A 21,455-nucleotide genomic window follows, 5' to 3' on the forward strand; every position below is an offset into this window, starting at 1 on the left:
CAAGAGAGGAAAGGAGAAAAACCCTTTCCTGGGTACTTAACAGAAGTTTAGCACAAGTGTGAGCTCAGACTGGAAGCACTGCGAAATCGTTTTCCCTCTAGACTCTTTAGAAATAAAAATACACATTTTTACATACGCACGTAAGCATGTGTCTGAGCAGGTTTAGGACTCGGCTATGTGCTAACAAGCAGCACCAGCACCCAGCGGGCCTGCCTGCACCAGTGCAGGCCTTTGACCCGGCTTTGCCAGCACGCTGCCAGTGCCCCAGCAGCCTCAGCCTCTGCTTCCTGCCTCTACAGGACCGCGCAAAAGCACATTAGAAATGGAAGGGGGGAGCCTGACATTAAACAACACTGCAGTGACCTCTCTGGCCTCAATGCTGCTTCGCTGAACTCAAGGGGAAGCTCTGAACTGAGGAGTTGGCTTGGGCACAGTATTCCTCAAAAGCATTTGTTACAAGGGTGTGAAGTATTTGGCAAGTTTTAAGGACAGCAGAAGTAGATGGTTGGAATTTGTCAGAGCTGAAGTCATCAACATCTTCAAGGTTTTGCTGCAAAAGAGATGGTCTCATCTTTAGGCAAACCAAAGTGCACAACCCACTAGAGAGAGACCAGCCATTGCTCTCGGTCTCTCTGGGGGCACCAGGGCCTCAGCAAGGCATTCCCTGAACACAGCAGCAGCACCTTGAGGTCCTGCCTCTGAACACCTCCAAGGTAACAGGGACAGCACAGGTCCAGTGTCTGTGGGGGAAGCAAAAGCCACATGCATTGGGGTGTTTTGGGCAACTGAACAACTGCTGCATTCTCCTCCCTCTTCTTACTACTGCACCCACTGCAATCATTTGCCAGTTATATTAGCGTAAGCGATGCCATAGTCTTCCCCCAAATAGAGCTGTACGCTCACCCTCTCTGAAAGTTTTCCTCTTTAGTTCTCACAGCACCCAGAGCAAGTGTGACTGTGGGCACTTGGGATCAAACATGATGCCCAGACCCATGATGCCAACACACAGGCTTGCAGGCAGAGCCCCCTCCACAACGTGTAACTGCAGGAGCTCCCAAGAGGGGCTGCGCAGGTTTCTGCAGCCATCCTACACAGGCCACTGTCAACAACTAGAAGCCCTTGGTTTTTTCTGAACAGTTTTAGCTAAGCATTATCCTCCAACATTGTGAAAAAATGAGGGCTTATTCTGGGCAAATGTTCCAGTACGACACTGCCAACCTGGATTTACTGGATTAGCCCGCTGTACATTCTATCTTGGCCTTAGCTGCTGGCCACTCTCACAAGCATGAAGCCAACCAAAGCAGACTGAGCTTAAAGACTTGCTCCAGAGAGAGGGTGAAGTAGGCAAGATCCTGGGCTCAGACGTCCCAGCTTTGAGAAGTGTGTCTGTCCTGTTAGCTCCTGTGCTACCTTATACAGGGCAGCTGCAGGACCACTGCAAGATGGGTACGCAGCTCCTGTGGCTCCACAGGCAGCCGTGACCTGAACAGCTGCTGAACTCTGGCTTCCTCTCTGTAACTCAAAATGCAGGATTATCTTGTCACAATGGTGAAGCTCAGAGAAGGGAAGCTTCCTCCTTCCCCTCCCATACCTACTCAGGAAGCAGCAGTACCACACCGCAACATAAGCTGTTAACCTTGCTCATTTATAACCATTCATAACCAGACTCGCTTTGGCAGAAGCCATCAGACCCGTAAGAGTACTGTGAGGTATTGATGATTCCAGTACAGCATCAGTTTAAAGGGGGAATCCTAATGATTCTTTTGCAGCTAATGTGAATTTTTAAAGGTGGTGAGAAGGCTTTTACAATGCCAACGCCTCCCCCTCCAGCTTGGTCTAGAGCAGCTGCAGGCTGCCTTGTGCTGCACTTACCTGTCGCAGTGCTGCCGGCAGAGACCAGAGGTGCCCAAACAGGGTCCCAGGAGTTGTAGGCAGCTGTTAGGTAACAGTCGCGGTGCCTTGCTCCTCAAACAGCTGACGCCTGTCTGTGCCCAGGAGTCTTGCCCAGATTAGCTCTTCCAAAGCACAAAGCTGAACTTGAATCACCATGCAGATAATTTATCTCAGAGAAAACCGGAGTGTGACCCGCTGGGACCTGCTGTAAGAAAGCAAACACTTTGGGTCCTTTGAAAGTCAGTGTTAAAAGGGAGACTGTGGAAATAGTCATGTTCTGCCAAAATACACGTCAGCTGTCAAATTTACAAGATACAGTTACAATACACAACAAGAATGATTTGATATGTACAGTAAGAAACCATCTTAGTTAAACAGTTAACCAAAACCTCTATTTATTATCCATGCATTCATGCATGGATATATCCATGTCAGGTCATATGCACAATCGCAACAGAGCACATGGTTATTCAAGTATTTATTTCCTCAAAGTTGAAAAATAGCCTTTAATTGCAAAAGCATACACACTGGAAAAGACCTCTGCTTTAGTCTACCTAGTGCTTAGAGTCTCTCTGGGATCCCATTGCCAAATCAAATACAAGAAGATATTTTAAATCACACTTGTAGCTTACAAACAACTTTTTAATTGCAGGTCTCACTCAATGTTATCATCCAAGTTTTGTGCTTCATTGGGAATTTAAGAAAACCGCAGAAATTCAAGCTATTGTAAATAATTATACATATATGACAACTAAAACTGGCAGGCAAGATTGTGCCTTCCATTTTTAAACAACTAAAGAGATGCTGTCAATATTTTATAGCACAATATTGGAATTACTTGAAAATTGACTTTTAGTTGATGGAAAAATAGGACTACTTCAAATTGGTCTCCTCCCTGGAGCACAAAATAACAATACTCTGATTCTCCCTTGTTTCTGCAGCGTAACAAAGGTGATCCACTGTGCAGACAACACTGGGACTACTGGAACACAACACAACTGAGGAGGCTTCAGCACAATAAGGTGTTATACAGCAGCTTCAATGCCAGACTAACTCTGCTTGACAAAGTCCTGACAGTTATTTCTGAAACTACTCTTCTCACTTCCTCTTGATGTTTATGGGCTGGAGAGAAAGTACCCAAACCTTAACCAGAAACCATACAATCTTACACGCTGCCGCTGGCATTAGAAAACACTCCCAACCTGCTGAAATTGAAGTGGCATGTACAACTGTAAAGCTCTGGTTATATTTTGCCATAGTTACGCAACATGTGGAAAAAGTACACTGTTCAAGATTTTGGCACACTAACAAATAAAATCCAGACATAGTCCATTACAAATATCAAAGTAACCCTGTGCACCAGCTCCTTTCCATATAGTTATATTTGTTATAGAAGAAATCCAAGGCAGCTGAAATCTAATTACAGAAAATAATACAATTCAGGGTAAATTGTTACAGTACATTTCCCTTTCAAAGTTGTTATAGCTTAATGTATGTTCCCTCTGTCAACTACAATGCTATCCAATCAGTATTTTCAGCAACACCACTTTTGTCATTTTTCCCCCCTAGATTTTGTAGCATCGCACCTCAGTAGAACATCCTGCTGCTGCTAAAAGATGCACCACAGCACTTGAGTATACAAGAACATGGGCGTCACTGAAAAATTCCTTTGTTATTGAAGCCCACCCGCAACTAGTGGTTGCTTTTGGTATTGGATTATCCCTTTTGCAATCAGTCTTGGATCATTTGACAACAGCTGTTGAAGTGGGGGTAAAAGAATGGAATATTTTAAACAAGTCAAAGCAGTTTTAGCAAACGACTTTGAATAAATTGTTTTTTTTCTGTATAATGATTTAACATCCACTTCTGCATGTTTCGGCAATCAAGTTACTGATTGACAGGATTATTCATGTCAAGTCATTGGAAGTGTTCTAACGCACTTTTTGGAGCCACACAATTATTTTACAGAATTCCACTGCTGCTTAGATTTGTGAAGGTTTCTGTATTTCTTCCGTTCTTCCTTTGCACAAAGAATGAACAAATGATAGCAGCATGCCTTCAAGAAGAAATCACCTGTGCACAGATACACAACCAACCCTACCAAAAATGCCTGAAACATAAGAACTCAGTTTATCATACTTCTAGCAAGAACACAAGGCCACAGAATAAACTAAAAAAAAAACTGTTTTATTGTGACATTTATGACATTGAACCCTTGTTGATATGAATGACTATGGGTACTCTTAACACATTACATAATGTCATGGTGTAGGATGGCACTGATTGTCATCTGACTTTTGAGAATGTTTAATGGTCCCTACTGACCTCAGTGCATTTTGGCAAGTCACAGAAACTTTATCATCAGGTTTGTGTATACAGTTAACAAGTAGTTGGTCTTATAAGCACCATTACAAACCCTCACATTAAGGGTATTATTAATCTAGTTTACAAATGCTTCATTGATAAAAATAGCATGATTACAGTATACACACACTTAATTTACATGTAATGTATTATAGGCATAACTGAGATAAACTACTGAGCTAACTTTGGTTGATTGAAGTATTTAGACTGAATAATGGCAATTTTGGCTTCTAAGTTGTGTAAATATTACAGTGCATTTATAAATCTAGGTTGAAAATTTACTAGCACCAAATGGATATCATAAATGGCTGACCTAGTAAGTTGTAGTTGGAGAAGCGAAGTTTAAGAATTACAAAAATAGAGCTGTCCATCAGTTGAAAGCACATTCTTGTACCTCTGCTGAAATGATGATGTGTCTCAGCATCAGTGGCCAACTTCCAATGGTTAAAGTCCCAGTTTTCAAGATTCAACATATCAAGGTAGCTCAGCTACAGTTAAAAGCCTGAGAAAGTGGTTGTTTTGAGCTAGGGTATTCATCCTGTACCTTGCTTATGTAATAGTATAATAGTGCTCGTTCATACAAATGTACTCATGTAAGATTGTACCTATGATATGGAGAATCTGATTGGGAGGAATATTCAGTCCTACCTATCTATCTTTGGTTTAATTATTTGGTCTTTGGTTGATGAATTAATGAAGCAATATCTGAATTTTCATTTTCAGATTATCTCCCAGCTCACCACTGAGGTAGTCTTTGTCATGTTTCTCTTCAAGCTGGTTAAGTTCCTTCTTTTTATAGAGTGGAATACTACTGATTTGTAATGAATAGTTTCCAGGCACTGGCTTCTTCTTTGTGAAATGAAGGTAACTTATCCCGTCCTTCTTATTGATTCTAAAGAAACCATCTTCGTTTCCGGAGTCAATTAAATATCGGTTATGGTTTGTCAGTGTTGTGAGGGCAGGAAGCAGTTTCAGGATGCGATCTTTGTTACTGAGCTCGGAGATGTTGATAGAAAAGACTGCTGCTTTCTCAATATCCCAGCTGGCGAGGCTGATCGGGGGCTCCAGCTCTTGCTGATCCTGCACAAGAACAAACAATGTTAGTCGGCTTTGTCAATGTTTCACAGGCGCCTGTGTGTGTAGTTCTTACCCAGCGCATCCATTACTAATGAAATAACTTTTTAAAGGACATTCTGTAACATCATCTGTCTAAACCACTCTTTGGGGTCTTAGGAGTTGTCAGAATAAAGTACAGTCAAGTGTCCACTCTCCAGGGCAAAAGCACTCTCCTGCCTTCCCGCGTTAGCAGAGAGCCACTCACTGAACACTTAATGGAAACGGCTCGCTGGCTCCCGAATCCCCGGTATTCACGTGTGGAAAAGGAAGCTCTTCGGCATATGCACACGAGCAGAGCACACACGACTGCTCAGGGTAGTGATGGTGTGACATCATTTTACAAGAGTGTGCAGAGTCTCTTGTTATATTTTGAATGGAACGCACTCATTTGCACACACAGACACATACTTTTACCTACACAGTTGAGACCTGCCATGACCTGCTGCTTCTCTGGCCAGATCAGGGCAGGTCCCGTCACCTTTAACGTCATTGTCACCATAGAAAGGATGAAGAACTGGGACGTCCAATGACTGTGAACACTTCTGCAAGCTGTTTACTGTTTGTAAAGTCTAAGTATAATTAGCGTGACCAAGGTTTAAGTCTAGTGACCTGAGTGGGACACTGCACTGGATGACTCAAGCAGAAATTTCTGACCTTATATTACAAGAAGTTAAAATAAGCCAACGTGGCACTCCTTAGGTAATGCAGGGAGTTTTGCTCAAGAGAGACTACAGTAACATGACACATTGTAGGATCATGCTTCTGCCACAACTTCTGCGCTCACACTGGGAGGGGGTGGTGCTGGGAGCACGCAGACTTTTGGACAAGTGTGCAGCAAGCCCAGCTGAAGAACAAACAGCATTACAACCACCTCCGCCACGTTGTTTCACTGCTGTGATCAATTCAGAACAAACCCCAGCAGAGGGAGTTTGGTGAAGGATTTACTTTACTTTAATCCCATTTTGAGAAATGTTTTCTAAGAACTAAAGAAAAATATCTCCCTACAGGATGAAAGAAAAAGGGTGCCTGTTCTTCATATAAAGACAACACATGTCACTTGTCACACAGCAGACTAGTCTTCACCCAGATATAAATGTGGGCATTGAAACCACTCACTAACTTTTGGTTGATAAAAAAACAATGACAACAGCTAGGAAGGAGTGGAGCTGGATCAGCACAATAGATTTTAAGCATTTCACTGATACACAGTTACCCACTCAGAGGCAAATGGAAACCTGCCACTGTCCCCAGTGACTTCCTAGTGATGGCAGTTAAAGCTCAGCCTCCTGTCCTTCCACTGGGGCCAGCAGCGAGCACCACGAGTGACCCCGCTGACAGCTTCATTCACAGGCTGGCAGCCCAGCCTGAACAACTGCAAGGGTGTGGACAAGCCCCAGGAAGGCCTGCGGTGACAGGTCCTGCTAGGTGGGGTCCTCACCCTGACCAACAGTGCTGCCTTCCTTGCCACAAGGTCACACAAATTTTTTACCTATCTGCCATCCTCTGACATCAAGAGCCTGCTTTGCTGGGGAGTGCATTACCCTCTATAGACAGCTGGGTGGGTTGTTTTACTGTTTGACGTGACAGGTAAAGGTGAGGGTTGCAGAGGATGACCTTAGCCTAGTGACAGTGAACAACTTCAGAACCCGCCCCCCCCCCCAGACACCTGTAGTCCAAAACCAGCTCTTCGGTCTACTTTGGGGTATAATTTTTTCTTGTGGGATTGTTTCTTGGCCCACGTCCTTCTAAGATTGCCTTTCACAAGATAACACCAAACCCCTTCCCCCTGAAAAGGGTCGATTACCTCTGCTTCATTTGCAGTTTCATTAGTGCTTCTGCGCTTCCTTCCTCTCTTGGGATAGCCATTGATTTTACATTCATAGCAAGCTTCAGGAGAGAGCGAGTTGTCATCTACTTCTCCACTGAGTGAAAGCTCTTGTCCTTGACCTTTGCCTAGCCCCACTCCAGAAACACAGTGTCTGAGGAAGGAAGAAATCCAGAATTAATTCCAGTGAGAGACATATCTTATCTAAAGCTAAATTTGGGGACTGTGCATACAAATAATAAGCAATTATGTTGCACTCATTTCCCAGAAAAAATTTCTGCTGAATTCAACATGCAAAATTCTCACTGAATCACAGTGCCATCGCCTCTTTGACTTCAAGATTCTGTCTCCAAGAGGCTTTGCCTAAGAGAGACCTGCCAATATTAAACAGTTTTAAAAACTCAGGTTCAGGCTCTGAGAAGTTTTTAGTTGTTTCTGTCATCCAACCTGAAACACATTAAAAGAGACCAATTTTCAGGAAGTGCTGAAAAATCTGAGAATTGGGATCTTCCATAATGTAGGCCAACTGAGTATCCCAAACTTTTAGTCACCTCTAAAATTTAAGCCACAATCTTTCTGCTTTCCATTTGAGTGCTTGGTCCTACATGATGCACAGCCCTAACACTCCCACTGGGGCAAGTGAAAATTGGTTTCCTAGATAAGGGAGACATTTATTTAAAAAATAATTAATGTGGAACACAGATAAGAATATGGAACATGCAGGAACATAAGAGCATACAAAATTGTTGTTCCAACCAGTGGGTGAAACTTCCTGTATAATATCATTTGTCTTTGGATTTGGAGGGGGATGGGGTGGGCTTGTTTGTTTTTAAAGAGACAAGTGTACACCACAAATCATGGTGAGAGGTGTGAGCTTCCAAGGGGCAAGCTCAGGTAGCTTGACTAGCTGCTGGGGTATGCAGGAGAGAGGTGAAAACAGTAGCTTAAAAGAGATTATTGAACTTTGTAATTGTGAGAAATTTTCTTAAACACTAAACCCATACAGCTCCCTTCTCTCTGTTAGCTCTCCCCTCCCCCATCTCCAAAACAGGCAGGTGGATCCATCTCCTGAGCACCTCCACAACCCTGTCCACCTTTCAGTGGTGACAACCCGCTGGTTCTGCTGTGCCACACTACAGAGAAGGGAGCGAGTTATGTCCCCTTTATGTCTGTTAGGTTAAAATGAGAATCCCTTACCCTTGTCCTATTCTGAAGTAACCAGGTGGACATCCACAGACATAGCCACCTTCAGTATTTGAACAACCATAACTGCATGGGGCTTGTGCAGAACCGCATTCATTGATATCTTGGCAACCTCCACTAAACTGTTCATACTGAAATCCGGTAGGGCACATACATTTATAGCTTCCCAAAGTATTGTGGCAAGATGCTCCTCCACAAATGTGTGCACTGAGACATTCATTTTCATCTGGAAAGGAAGCAGAACATACCATGTTAACTGTTACTCAGGCCCAGCCCAAGCTACCCCTTCAGAAAGGCTGTCCCCGACTTGCTAAACCTGCTGCCCCGTGAGACGCGCACAGAAAGGAGGGAGGACGGGGCTCGGCCTCTCCCTGACTACGGCCACACAACCCAGCGGCTGGGCTGCTCTAGATGCTTCATGCCACGTCAGTTGGTGCTGAGCAGAGAAGCAGAGGAGGGAACTTTTTTGTTCCAGAAACCATTGAGAAGGATAAAACTTTGTACAGCTGACAATCTGGTCTAGTAATCGCATGTTGATAATTCTATTCAGCATTAAAGGAAAGAGTAGGGAATTGGGCTCTGACACCTTTTCCAGGCACTGAAAATCCCTCCCTACACGCAGTTAAGTATGAGGTACAGGTAAGGTGCAGGAACTAGTAGTAAAGTAAAAATAAAAGCAGCTGAAGATACAAAGGACTGCCACACTGAGACAACGCTTTTCCAAACTTCCCAAGTGTGGCACTGTAGGAGTTTGAGGTCGGCTCAGGCTTGCTTACTATATATGGATGATTTGTTAAATGCAGTTGGTCTGAATGTTTTCTCTGATGTGGCAAAATCGCTTTGAAATGTTCTGAATGCTGTTGTTCTCCATTTTCTGTGATAAAGCAACTGCACATGCTTGTGTGCGTGTGCACATGCATAAGAAATGTCTTCTAGACACTGCATAGATAAAAACATCAAGCCCAGAGCAGCATCTCTGACCTGAACATCCACGAGATGGAAGTACTAATTCAGAGCATCACTGTCTCTTCCCAAACAATGTGGCTGTTCTTTCTTTGTTTAAAAGCAGTGCCTTTACTTTTTGCAGTGTGATTTATGGCATGGTGCACTACAGAATTGCCGGGGCAGGGAATGCAGTCACACACAGCAGAAGGCATGGGAGGAACCAAAGCATTCTTCAGTGATTCTCTAAGTATGTGTTGCAGCAACATCAGAAGTCCCTGAATACTTTATTTAATAAAGTTTAAAAAGACACAAACTGTTTGTAGAAGTGGGATTATCAAGTAATAGGAAAGAAGTGTCACAGAAAAACCTATTACGTGAATTCTTCCCCTGTGATATGCACAGGAGATCTTGATAAGTGTTTTAAGCACATATGATTACAGACATTATGATTTGAACATGTGGAGAACTCAATATATTACAACCTGGGGCTGCATTATTTGTCACCAAAGCCCAGCGGAGCTTTGGCATTAAGTTAGAGTGATGTCTCAATATCATACCTAACACAGCTGCATTCATGGCAATTAAGTCAACATCATAAGCACTTGTTTGTGCCACAGAGTGTTGCTGCACCAAGACGAGACATACTCTGCCTTGCTCCACAACAGCTGGAGTGTGGATACTACCAACTCTAGTTCCTGTATTTTGGGTGATTGGTGGAAGAAAAAAAACATGGAAAAAGGAAAAAAATGTACGGGAGCCTTGGACTCTATACGAGCTGTGCCAGCAGGTGCCAGCCTTGCTCTCTGGTGCTCTGCACTCCAACACATGCGGCTCTGTCATGCTCAGCTCCAGCAGGAAGGAGAGGTGCCATGAGCACACAAGAAAACCAAACCTCCTGCCCTGCAGTGCTGGGTTTCTGCCTGGACTGCCCCGTGTCCAAGAAGGCGGAAGTGCCAGCCAAGTCTGTCCCCAGTTGTGGCACCCAACCTAACTTTCCCTAGTGAAGTCTGGTGATTAGTGTATGTTGCACAAAGGTTGAAGCCTTTCTGTCTTTCAGGCATACCTCTGCATTTTGAAACTGATAATCCTTGTATGAAATCTAAACAGTAGTCAATAGTCTCAAAAAAAACCACCAGAATAAAAGCGTGGGCCTGGTCTGGAAACCAGGCTGGAAATGCACGTAGTTAAATGCTATCACCCAGGAAGACTTGGAAACAGCAAAGATGACTTGCAAAACTAAAGAGCTGCACTTTTTCACATTCCATAATGTCCTCCCCAACAGTCAGAATTAGTAGCACTAAAAATGCAGGTTCTTTATTACAGGCTTGTTTGATTTTTTTTCTCATGACAATTATTAGATTCTAATTTAACCCTAAGCTCTGCTAATTTAATTATTATTCAAGGCCACCCTATGTTTGTGCTCCCCCCTTGTTCTCTTGTACGTAACAGGCATTAAGTGCTGGAGCACAAGCTAGCAAACATCACAGCAAGGGCTGCATAAAATGTTAGGAATTTTGCTAAGCATAATGAGAAGCAGAGACCTCCGTAGAGCACCACAGTGCTAACAAGCTACGGCATTTTTATGTTTCTAAAAGCAAAGAAAGCCAAGCAAAGAGTTACAGACCTCTTTGTTCTCAAAGAGGTCAAACATCTCCAGCTACCTACACAAGACAAGCTTGTATGAGGCCCATTCAATGCCCTACTGCCCTTCACATGCTGCTAACAAAGGTAACATGCATTTCTATGTATGAATTTTAAAAAGTGACTTGCCAACACATTGGTTCCATTGGTAATGCTGGAGATATCCTTGTGGACAGCTACACCTGTATCCTCCAATTATATTTTGGCAGCCATGCTGACACCGGTGGTTTCCATCGCATTCATCAACATCTAAAGAGGTGAGATACACTCTGAATTCTGGGAGAAAAGCTCAAATTATTCTATATTTGAAAAGTATGTTAAACATAAAATCGTATATATGTATAGGTAAATTCCAGGATCTTCCAAAACCCTGACCAGCACGGGAACCCACTTCAGGCCTTTCAGGTTTGGGTTTCTGGCTCCATAAAGTAAGTTAGGGCAGAAAACCACCGAAAGATTAAATTCAGCCACAATTTTCATAGCTACTGCATTCTGCTGTTGAGCAGAGAGAAGAAAGCCATTTATATGTGAGACCAACAAGGCCTTCCTAAGGGTCCTAATCTCCACAGCAAAGAATTCCTCGCTTTCCCCTAAGCAAACTCAGGAATCCCAGGATATCTTTTTTTCAAAACAAACAAAAGCCTGTTCCTGTAAAAGGCTGTAGGGACCCAGAGGAATAAAGTCGTCAGCCCTTGAACTCTTCTCAGCAGGTCACCTTGGAGATGCAAGACTTCCTGTCCTTGGTGAGCCCCTCAGAAATCCAGGCAGGATTCAACAGAAGTTCACTGAACTTATGGTTCTTAAACTAAAACATTCCAGACTAAATTGAAGTCTCCTCAGAAGATATCAGCTCTCTAGCGTCCTGCAATATATCTATTTATTCAGGCCCATTAAGGGAAATTGTTGTAAACTTCTATACCCCACCCTCTCTTCAGTCTGCACATGCTTACCCCGTAGGTTTTGGTGCTTACTCTGTATGTCCCTCCTTGGATAACAGTAGGATGAAAGAAGATGAAGGAAAACAAGACGAGACCAAGTTAAATGCACCACGTGTTGTACCTACCTTCACAGCTAAGCCCAGTTTGATCTAGTGAGAAGCCACGTTGACATTCGCAAACAAAACTTCCTGGTGTATTCTGGCAAATGCCCTTCGCCCCACACAGGTTGATTTCAGTAGCACATTCATTATTATCTGAAGGAAAACAAAGCCTAAGTGTTACTTTGACATGAGACATTTCCACAGACCTAATGTGTAACTGTTTGAAGTAGGACTGCAGAAACATACACGTTTCATGCTTATTTTTTAAGGGAGCCTCAACGCGATGTCTAATGTGGGCCTGCAATGAACTACAGGAAAAGAACTGATTTTTTATTTTTATTGCTCCTTGGGTAAGAAAGGGTAAGGCAAAAATTAAAAATCAGTGGTCTTACTATCTAGTTCCCGCAAGTGCAAAATTCAAAGACATGGTTTATGAAAACAAGGGAAGGTAGGGAGGACCTCCACCTCTGTTCTGTCGGCCTGGGATCAGAATCTGACCTATGTTTCCATTTGGTTTCCCAGGAAGCTTATTTCGCCTTCTTGCTACTTTGCTTCTGGAAAAAGAAACAGTAAGAAATCCCAAATCTGTGTCTACATTCTCACATCACTTACCAATGCAGGCTGTATGGTGCTGAGTGAATCCAGGAGGACATTTACAAGTAAAACCCCCAATAGTGTTGACGCAAAGGAACTGGCAGTTGTGCTGCTTTGTAGCACATTCATCAAGATCTAAAAAACAAGCAAATATCTTTCATTTATGTTCCCTGGCAAGGATGTGACAGTTCAGTTGGACTTAGAAGAGATTGAAAATAAATAAAGTATCAAATAAAGGCTTTTGAATCCACACGTCACTTTTCATGCTGGCTTCCACTACCTCTCACATGGAACCCCACGTTATGATGGGACTTCAGAGCTATACTAATGTCTGCGATCATGCAGGACTACAGACACCACTCTCATCTGTCTGAAAGGTGCTATTATATAATAAATGCCTGCTCTAGATACAGTCAGCAAATGCAAAGTCACTGTCTTCATCAAAAGCAGTGGCAGATTGCAAAATGGTATTGCACTGAAGCGTGCTATAACTCCAAAAGAAATATTTAAATACTAATGACAAAGTATACTGTCATTTCCCACACCACGTTTAGAATTGCTGCTCAAACTTGTGTGGTTTCAGTCAGAGCTTTGGTAACAAGATACAGAAATAAATGAAAATATAATGAGCATTTCAAATTCTCTCCTGCAACATTGTCCCTTATTCAGTGTGCTGCAGAGGTGGTTGGTTAAAACTCTGTTGATGCTGGACAATGCACTGCAAACCACATCCATCTTTGAATTACAGATCATTAGAGTTATTATAATTAGCAGTCATAAAGATATATTTATCATCGAACAACATGGCTTAACTCGGTATGCTTACCAACATAAGACCAATCATTTATACCATTGGTTCAGGAGTCTTTAAAGACTGGCTACTACCAACCTGCAGAATGCCTGTGGTTCCAATGTTCATCCAAATTAACAAAGAGTTACCTGAAACACCAGCTCCATTCTGCACAAGCTATTTACACCATTTAAATGTTATTGGATTGGTATGAATTTCTGCAGGTTTTTTGTTTGTTTGTTTTTTATATACCTTTGCAGCTTCTCCCATCTTCTTGAAGGATGTACCCTTTCGGACATGAACACTGGAAGCTCCCCTCTGTGTTTTTGCAGATGAAATTGCAAGGTTTGGGGGACTCGTTACATTCATTCAGATCTAAAATAAGCAAAAACAGATATCTCCACTGTGACAAACAACATTTGTGATACTTTTTAAAATGCTCCAAACCTCATAAGGAATGACATTTTAATTTCCTCATTTTTTCAAAGGTTTTGTATTTCCTTCCACAAGCCATGCCTTGTATATGTAAAATTTATATAGAGAGAGCATAATAAATTTTATATACATACCGCATAATGAAAAACCCACCTATGCAAAGAGTGCCAGTTATGTCTGTAGTGTAGCCCAGGTTGCAATGACAACGGTAAGATCCCCTTTCATTGATGCATTCCCCATTACGGCAGACATCATGAATAACCTTGCACTCATCAATATCTGCAGTTAAATGAAGGTTAGTTCACAAGAGAACATCATGAAGAGCTGATTTTGTAAAGTTCTAGTAGATTCTTGCAATCTGACATAAAAAAGGCCCTACATAAAAAAAAAAAACCCTACATAAAATAATGAAATATTGCCCAGATTAAGGAGAAATATTAAGTAGAAAAATATGGAATGGATCATTAATCTAAATTTCAAGTACAATGAACAAGCTTTAAGTGTAAGCAAACAACTGGAATTGATCTATATTAGCCTCCATAAATCAAACATCACTTTGCTTATATGTACACAAGTAGTTCTTAATCTGTACCTACAGCACAAACGTGAGCGTGCAAACTCCCATTTGAGTGTGCGTCAATCAATGTTTAACTATGCAAAAAGCAAGATTTTCTAATTTACTACTCAATAAATTGCATAAGACGGTGTTTAATAGGTAAGTTGGTACCTGCTCCATTAGACATATATCCTCGACCATGAGGACAAAGCTTCTTAAAGGCCACAGTGCCTGGGAAGGGGCAGACCTCGCAGTTTGGCCCCCAGCCTCGGCCACCATCACAGCAGCATTCAGACTTGGTGACAGAGTTCCTGTTGCTTGATCCGATTTGACACATACTTTGTAAGACTTCAGTGAAGCAGTAGCCTTCCCTGTTGTCTGGAAGACAAATTATGTATCACAGAGAATCCTAATGGTGATGACCTCCAGAGGGTCATGAGATATTAGGAATTTAGTTAGAAATATAAAAGAAAGGGCATACTTCACCCTGGGACTGTGGAACTGAGAGTGAAAGACTACCAGCAGTAAGAAAGAGAGCACGATGTCTAAGGAAAACAAAGAAGACAGGAAATTTAGCAAAAGGTGGAAGACAAGTTACATTATGCTCATAAAAAGATAAGTTTGTCTGATCCCAGACAAGAAGGACTGGCTGAAAATCACCACCAAAGAAAAGGCAGAGCAATTCCAAGCTGACTGACACCACCGAACAGTCAGCTTGCACAGCAAGCCAACCCAACCTGACTAATCAAAGCAGTTAGCAGGGGAAGAATGAAGTTGCAGGAGGACACCTACTTAAAAAGGCCCCTTCTAGAAGGAATGTAAATTCAAACGCATGTTTATTAACTGTTACATTTCTAAGTATGAGCTCCTGAGTACTTCCACAAAATGTAGTAACTCATTAAGCTGTGAAACAGCCTCAACTGGGGGTCGCCTCTGAGTGCCAAAAAAAACCATCCAACAACCACAGATAAAGTGACTCCCAGAAAACAGAATTTCTGCTATCAAAGTGATTGTTCATTAGGGTGTTACTGTTAAGACTTACCGAGGCATTCTTTCTGGCTGTCACTGACAGTGAATCCCTCATTGCATTCACATCTGTAACCTCCCACTGTGTTTACACACCGGCCATTCTCACAGATCCCAGGTTTGGTCTGACATTCATTCTCATCTGTTTTCAAAATGGTATGAGAAAAATCATGTCTATTACTGGATTGAAGCAGGTTAGAGAAGTTTATATGGAGTTTTTAAGCTGGGCGTTCTGCATTGTTAAACTTGCATAAATATTATTTTTTTAAATAAAAATTCTCTTTATTTAATTTTCAGAGGAAAGAGAGCTGACCAGCTCACAACATTATATATTTTGTTACTAAATTTTCTCTGCAACATACTCCTCACTGGTTTTCAAAACCGTTCACAGTTATAGCTGCACTTCTTAATGCTATCCAGTTTTAAAATAATTCAGGACCTACACTCATTCTTATTAACAGAGATAAACGAGCTCACAGCAGTGGGCCCAATTCTCTGCTTTCTTCACTAAGAGCAATTCATCAACAGCAGTACAAACAGATTGTAAAGACAGCCACATCCAGATTTTCTACTTATTGCCCAGATTTGTGAACACCTGAACAGCAAAGGGACGTGTATACATCCACTATGCAAGTAGTTTCATAATTCTTCTCTTGGGTTCTTTAATACTTTGTTAAATCCAAAATCATCCGCTCTGCTGAGGAACTGTACGTATCAAGAGCTTCAATGCTTCACACTTACCTATACAGCCTTCCCCATCTGGTCTACGCTGATAACCTGGTCCACAGATACATATATAGGTACCTATTAGGTTTTTGCACTCCATCTGTTTTGAGTCACAGTCATGAATGCCTTCTTCACACTCATCCTGATCTAAAATACAAGGTTTAGACTTTATTGTATAAAGAGATGCTCTTGAAAATTCACAATAGTAAATACTGACTTTGGAATTTTAATTCTAATCAAATTCTACACACACTTATTATGCTAAACTATATACAAGATGTAGTATAGAGCAAATTCAGTTCTCCCACATGCCCTTTTTACTGGGGCAAGACAAATCCGTATCATCTGAAGTGACCTCACTTTTATGTAGATGTGTAAGTTTTCAGGCACGATAGGGCTGATACAATCAACCGTGTAATGCAAACTGCAAGCCATAGAACTTCATCCTAAATTCCTTCTGACTCAGTTAGTTCCTGGGATTAAAACTCTGTACCACTACTGCGGTGAGTCAGAGCCCTACCCCTGCAGGAACTTGAAATCATTATCTTGTAACTGTGAGAATCTGGTAGGAGTTTTACCTCTGCACATTCTCCGGTCCTCTCGCAGAACATACCCTGCGGGGCACTTGCACTCGTAGGATCCGTAAGTGTTCACACAGCGGAAAGCACAGAGCAGAGGGTTCTGAATGCACTCGTTGACATCTAGATTCAGAGCAGCAAAGGCCATATGAAGTGAAAACATGCTTTCACAATATGCAGCAGACTTGAACACGTAGGTTTTATTTACTGGCAATACCACAGAACTCAGTTTAGCAAGGGCTAAATTTTAATTGTTGAGGACTCACATTTCTACTCATTTCTGTATAGAAGAAGGCACCAGACATGCTAGGATGTTTAAAAGCTACCTGAAGTTTCAATATCTTCAATAGCAAGCAGCCAATAGAAATAATTTTCAGATCTATGCTGCCAAAATACCATCTAACTTCTAATTGCATCTTTTCCACTTCTAGACTCAATTTTTATGACTGGTTATTTTTAAATTCTAGATTCACTATTTCAAATTCTTCATACACTGAATTCCATAAAACAATATTCTCACTAGAAACATGATTTTGAAGTGCATTTACATATGCTCTGGGCTACTAGAGTAATTACTGCTACATAATGATGTTTATGCACTTGCTAACTCCTCCTCTGCAATTTGAGCTTTGAACCAAATTCTACGGGGAAGTGAATGAAGCTCTAACTGTATATAAAACTAACATAAACTGACATAAAGACAGAAGCATTCTTTTGTATGAGCTTGCAAACAACTAGATTGTGGCAGATAATTTAAGAACAGCAGTGTCAGGTCAGATGACAGTGTCAGAATGTCCTAGGACATTCTTCTCTCTAACTATAACGGGAGGGGAAGAGTATTGAAAATAAAACTCGTACCATGTATGCGGAGATCTTTCCCCTGATACAGCCTCTCAGTTTAAGGACTTCCACAGCCAAAAGCCACATCCAAACTATCAAGCTTAATTTCCACTGATGGATTACCACACAAATTTGTGCAAACTCTTTCAGGATCAATTTATACTTGTGGCTTCACTAATGCTCTGCAGCAAAGAGTTCCACTACTTAAATAAGTACTATGCATATAAAAATGTTTGCTTTGGTTTGTCTAACACGTTCCTTCTAGTTCTGGTACCTTCACCAGTTGTGGCTTTATAAATATAAATCATTTAATAACATTTACCACACTGAAATATTATAGTCTAACTAATTTTCTGTGTGCTCCTTCTATAACCCTGATCTTCCTTATTCCTCCCTTCTTTGTGCACTTTCACTTTTTTTACGTCTGAAATGAGAGACAAAAGCACAAAAAATATTCAGTGTAGGGGTACCATAGTAATTTTATATGGTACTGTGTTTACATTGTCTGTTTGCTCCCTTTCTTTCCTAAAAAAACAAAACAAAAAAAAACACAAAAAAAGACAAAAACCAAACAAAAAACAACAACAACCAAGCAGTCCATTTTCTACTTTCACCTTTGCTTAACATTTCAGAAGTCACTGATAGTCTCTCTTTACTCAAGGGTCATCTGGGAGGTGAGCAAAAGCCACAGAGACAATAAACAGCATTTCTGGGGACTGTTCTGGAGAGACCGTACTCTCAGATGCTCCCTTCTGGGCAGTCCTTTAGTAGATAATACCTGAAAGCCTGTTCACCCAATCTCCAATTAGAAAAAGGTTCAGTTCAAGATGGGTACAGGAAGGAGGAACTTGCTTTTTCCCTTTTCAGATAAAGATGCATTGCTCCAAATGGCTATATTTTACTTTTTAAGCTGCTTTACTCTCCTCAGTTGTTTCTGAAATCAGGAAACTGTTTCAGCACACAACTGCAATGACTGTCCTTAACATGTGGGAGTCTCACCTTCACACGTCATCATTGGTCCAGGCTCAAATCCATCAACACAGGTGCATTCAAAACCTCCCACTACATTCCTGCAAGTTCCATTTCCGCACGGATTTCCAACAGCACATTCATCAGTATCTGCAAGCAATTAAATCAAGGCAAGAATACACAGTTATTCTCAAGTAAAAGGTATAAAACTCTGTCATCAATACACAACCAAAAAAACCCAAAATACAAAATCCAAGAACTCACTTAAGTTACAGCATTACAGTCACAGAATTCTAGCATAATTTGAGAACACTGGAGGTTTTCTTGGCCAAACCCCCATCCAGTGGAAGACCTACTTGGAACAGGTTGCACAGTCCCTGCCTAGTCAGGTTTTGAACATCAGCAGGGATGGAAACTCTACGTTAGAATAATATATCTCCGTTATGTCTTTAATGCCATACTTAGCAACTCAGCAGATTCTTTAAAATGGAAGATGAACCAGCTGTACTTACCCACACATTGAGTTTCCTGTAGGATGTAACCATATGGACATTCACAGCGGAAAGACCCATCTGTGTTGATACACTGCCCAAATTTACAATTATCTGGATCAAGGCACTCATCCACATCTGAACCAGAAATACAAACAACACATTAAGAGCAGTTTACTTCATGTGGTTTTAGACTTCTCCCAAAGAACAATGTTGTTCTGGCAAGAAATATTCCTGAGATCACAACAAAAATACAAATATTTGAATTTTGATGTACTAGGATGACAGCATAGAATTCAGTTTACAGGCTAGCTTTCAGAGCACAAAAAAGAAATTGATTCTAAACGTCATATAAAAAATTTGCCTGGGGGGGTGGGGGGGGCATATGGAGAGGAGTAGATATGAAAAATAGTGGTCATCCAGTGCTCCTTAAAAGAAAATTTTTTCCAGTGAGGCTGAAATGTCTTAGGTGAGAACAGAATGTACTGATGGCATTTGGAAAACTGTGGTTTGTACTTCTGAAGCCTCTGAACAGGCTACCCATATTGTGTAAGAAAAGGCAGGTACGCTATGTGATCCATTCTCTACATCCCACCACAGAAGTTTCCTAGTAAATGTGCCCAGCTTAAATTAAAAAGCCAAAGGTTTTTTAACTCTAAAAGTTAAATTTCTGACATAGGACATATTCAGGCTTGAATTTAAAATTGGTATAAATAAATGAAAAGAATTATAGAAGTTTCCAAAAATTGTGTATTTGGAAATAGTTGCAGAGATTATTCTCAACTGAAACTGAGAATAGCTTTTGGGTAGAAAATGTCATATTGATACAACAACAGCATTAGCATCGTGCAGTTCAGGCACTTACCCAGTCTTGCATCACCAGGTCCAACAAGGATGCCAATGCCAAATGGACAAATCTGTCTGAATGCCTCTGTGGAAAGAAAAAAAAAATTCAAAGCATGTGATAAATTCTGTCTTAGAGATCAGCATTAGCCATAAGCTATGCAATCACTCACACCAATTCATCCTTCTCATGCTCAGATCCAGAAATTTAGTATGTACAATTTAAAATGCATAATTTACTTTAGTCTTATATTCACGTGAAAACTATATGCTTACTTTACGTTCCACCTGATCTCCAGTATGTATACATGTAAAATCCTGTGAATAATTAGCATTGTTCAACTTGCTTTAAGGAGTAAACTAACGCAGTATTTCCACTTTAAAAGTATCAGTACCAGTGACTGCATTCGTTTTTATTGTAAATTGAAGACTTCCTACATTTTCTGAACAAAATACAATCTCATTTGTAGTCAGTAGTTAGCAGCAATAATCTTTTTTATACGTAGGCTAAGAGTATAATTTCTGGGTTCAGCTTAGAGTGAAGTTACCACCCAGTTTCTAAATCCACAAGGTTTTCTGTGCAGTTTTTGAAGATTTAAAGATGATGTAAATCTTTAGAGAACGAGTCGTTCCCAATTTTTTGTTGCAGAAGGCATGTAGTTCCTTACCTGTGCAAATCACCTAATATATTCTGGACATTATAGTAAACAAGAAATCATACATTTCCACTCTTTTGGACCAAATTACAATGAAGGTTTTGTAATCACAAAGGCTCTTCAGATTCATAAACTCTACTTTCGGGCCTGACATGCACACACACACAAAAAAAACAGGTCTTTCAAATTGAAACTAGCCTTCTACCTCTCTTCTCTAAACTGTATCTTGTGCACATGGATGGGAGCATGACTGTAATTCAAATCATCTCAAAACACTGCTGAGCATCTATTCTCTACTAACCATGGTCAGAACTCTTCACAAGATACAACTTTCCTTTGAAATTGCAGTAGGCTGCAAAGAGGTTTACAGTTCAGCAATAAAATCCAATCTTATACAACAGATGTTATATTTTCTTTAGTTGAAATACATTAGTGTACCTTTGCTGAGGTTGAACAAAATTGAGCTAAAATATAGGTGCACACTTGCACTGAAAATAACAAAGTGACTGGCATGCTGCTGCTCTCTGATTGGGAAACAGCCCTGTGCTACTCAAAACCCACCTATTGCCCAAGCCTTCAGAAAGAGACTCGTGTATGTGCTTGAGTTTACCAGCCTGTATTAGATGGCATGCAGTGGAGAACATGCAAAGATAACAACCAAGTACTTATTTAAAAAAAACAAAAACAAAAGAAAACACAACCAATTCCAGTGTCCACAATATGCCAGGACATAAATTTCTCACACTCAGATATGTTAATGCCATTTCTCTTTTAAAAGATAAGAAAAATGCCCTTGATCTCATCATTTGAGAGCAGCCTGGACTGCAAAAAATGTTATGTGCTGACACTTCAAGGAAATGTTGTGATGTATATCATGGTTTTCCAGCTGACTGGTTCAAATGCTCCTGGGGCAACTGAATTAGAT

At 41.1% G+C, this 21,455-nt stretch overlaps 1 protein-coding gene across 3 annotated transcripts in view; it reads right to left on the reverse strand.

Moving 5' to 3' along the window:
* Positions 1-4,059: 4,059 nt before the first annotated feature.
* Positions 4,060-21,455, reverse strand: part of FBN1 (fibrillin 1) — a 157,676-nt gene continuing 140,280 nt past the window's right edge. For all 3 annotated transcript variants that reach the window (XM_083850113.1, XM_083850114.1, XM_083850115.1), the window contains 15 exons: positions 19,897-19,962; positions 19,053-19,169; positions 18,571-18,690; positions 16,732-16,854; positions 16,169-16,300; positions 15,444-15,569; positions 14,573-14,779; positions 13,999-14,124; positions 13,663-13,785; positions 12,639-12,755; positions 12,051-12,179; positions 11,117-11,236; positions 8,396-8,627; positions 7,178-7,352; positions 4,060-5,337 (listed from right to left, as the gene is read on the reverse strand). In XM_083850113.1, the coding sequence (XP_083706239.1) occupies positions 4,948-5,337; positions 7,178-7,352; positions 8,396-8,627; positions 11,117-11,236; positions 12,051-12,179; positions 12,639-12,755; positions 13,663-13,785; positions 13,999-14,124; positions 14,573-14,779; positions 15,444-15,569; positions 16,169-16,300; positions 16,732-16,854; positions 18,571-18,690; positions 19,053-19,169; positions 19,897-19,962 (2,303 nt within the window). In that variant the 3' untranslated portion in view covers positions 4,060-4,947. The remainder of the gene's footprint in view (positions 5,338-7,177; positions 7,353-8,395; positions 8,628-11,116; positions 11,237-12,050; positions 12,180-12,638; positions 12,756-13,662; positions 13,786-13,998; positions 14,125-14,572; positions 14,780-15,443; positions 15,570-16,168; positions 16,301-16,731; positions 16,855-18,570; positions 18,691-19,052; positions 19,170-19,896; positions 19,963-21,455) is intronic.

Source organism: Anser anser (assembly GCF_964211835.1).
Source record: "Anser anser genome assembly, chromosome: 10".
Taxonomy (NCBI): domain Eukaryota; kingdom Metazoa; phylum Chordata; class Aves; order Anseriformes; family Anatidae; genus Anser; species Anser anser.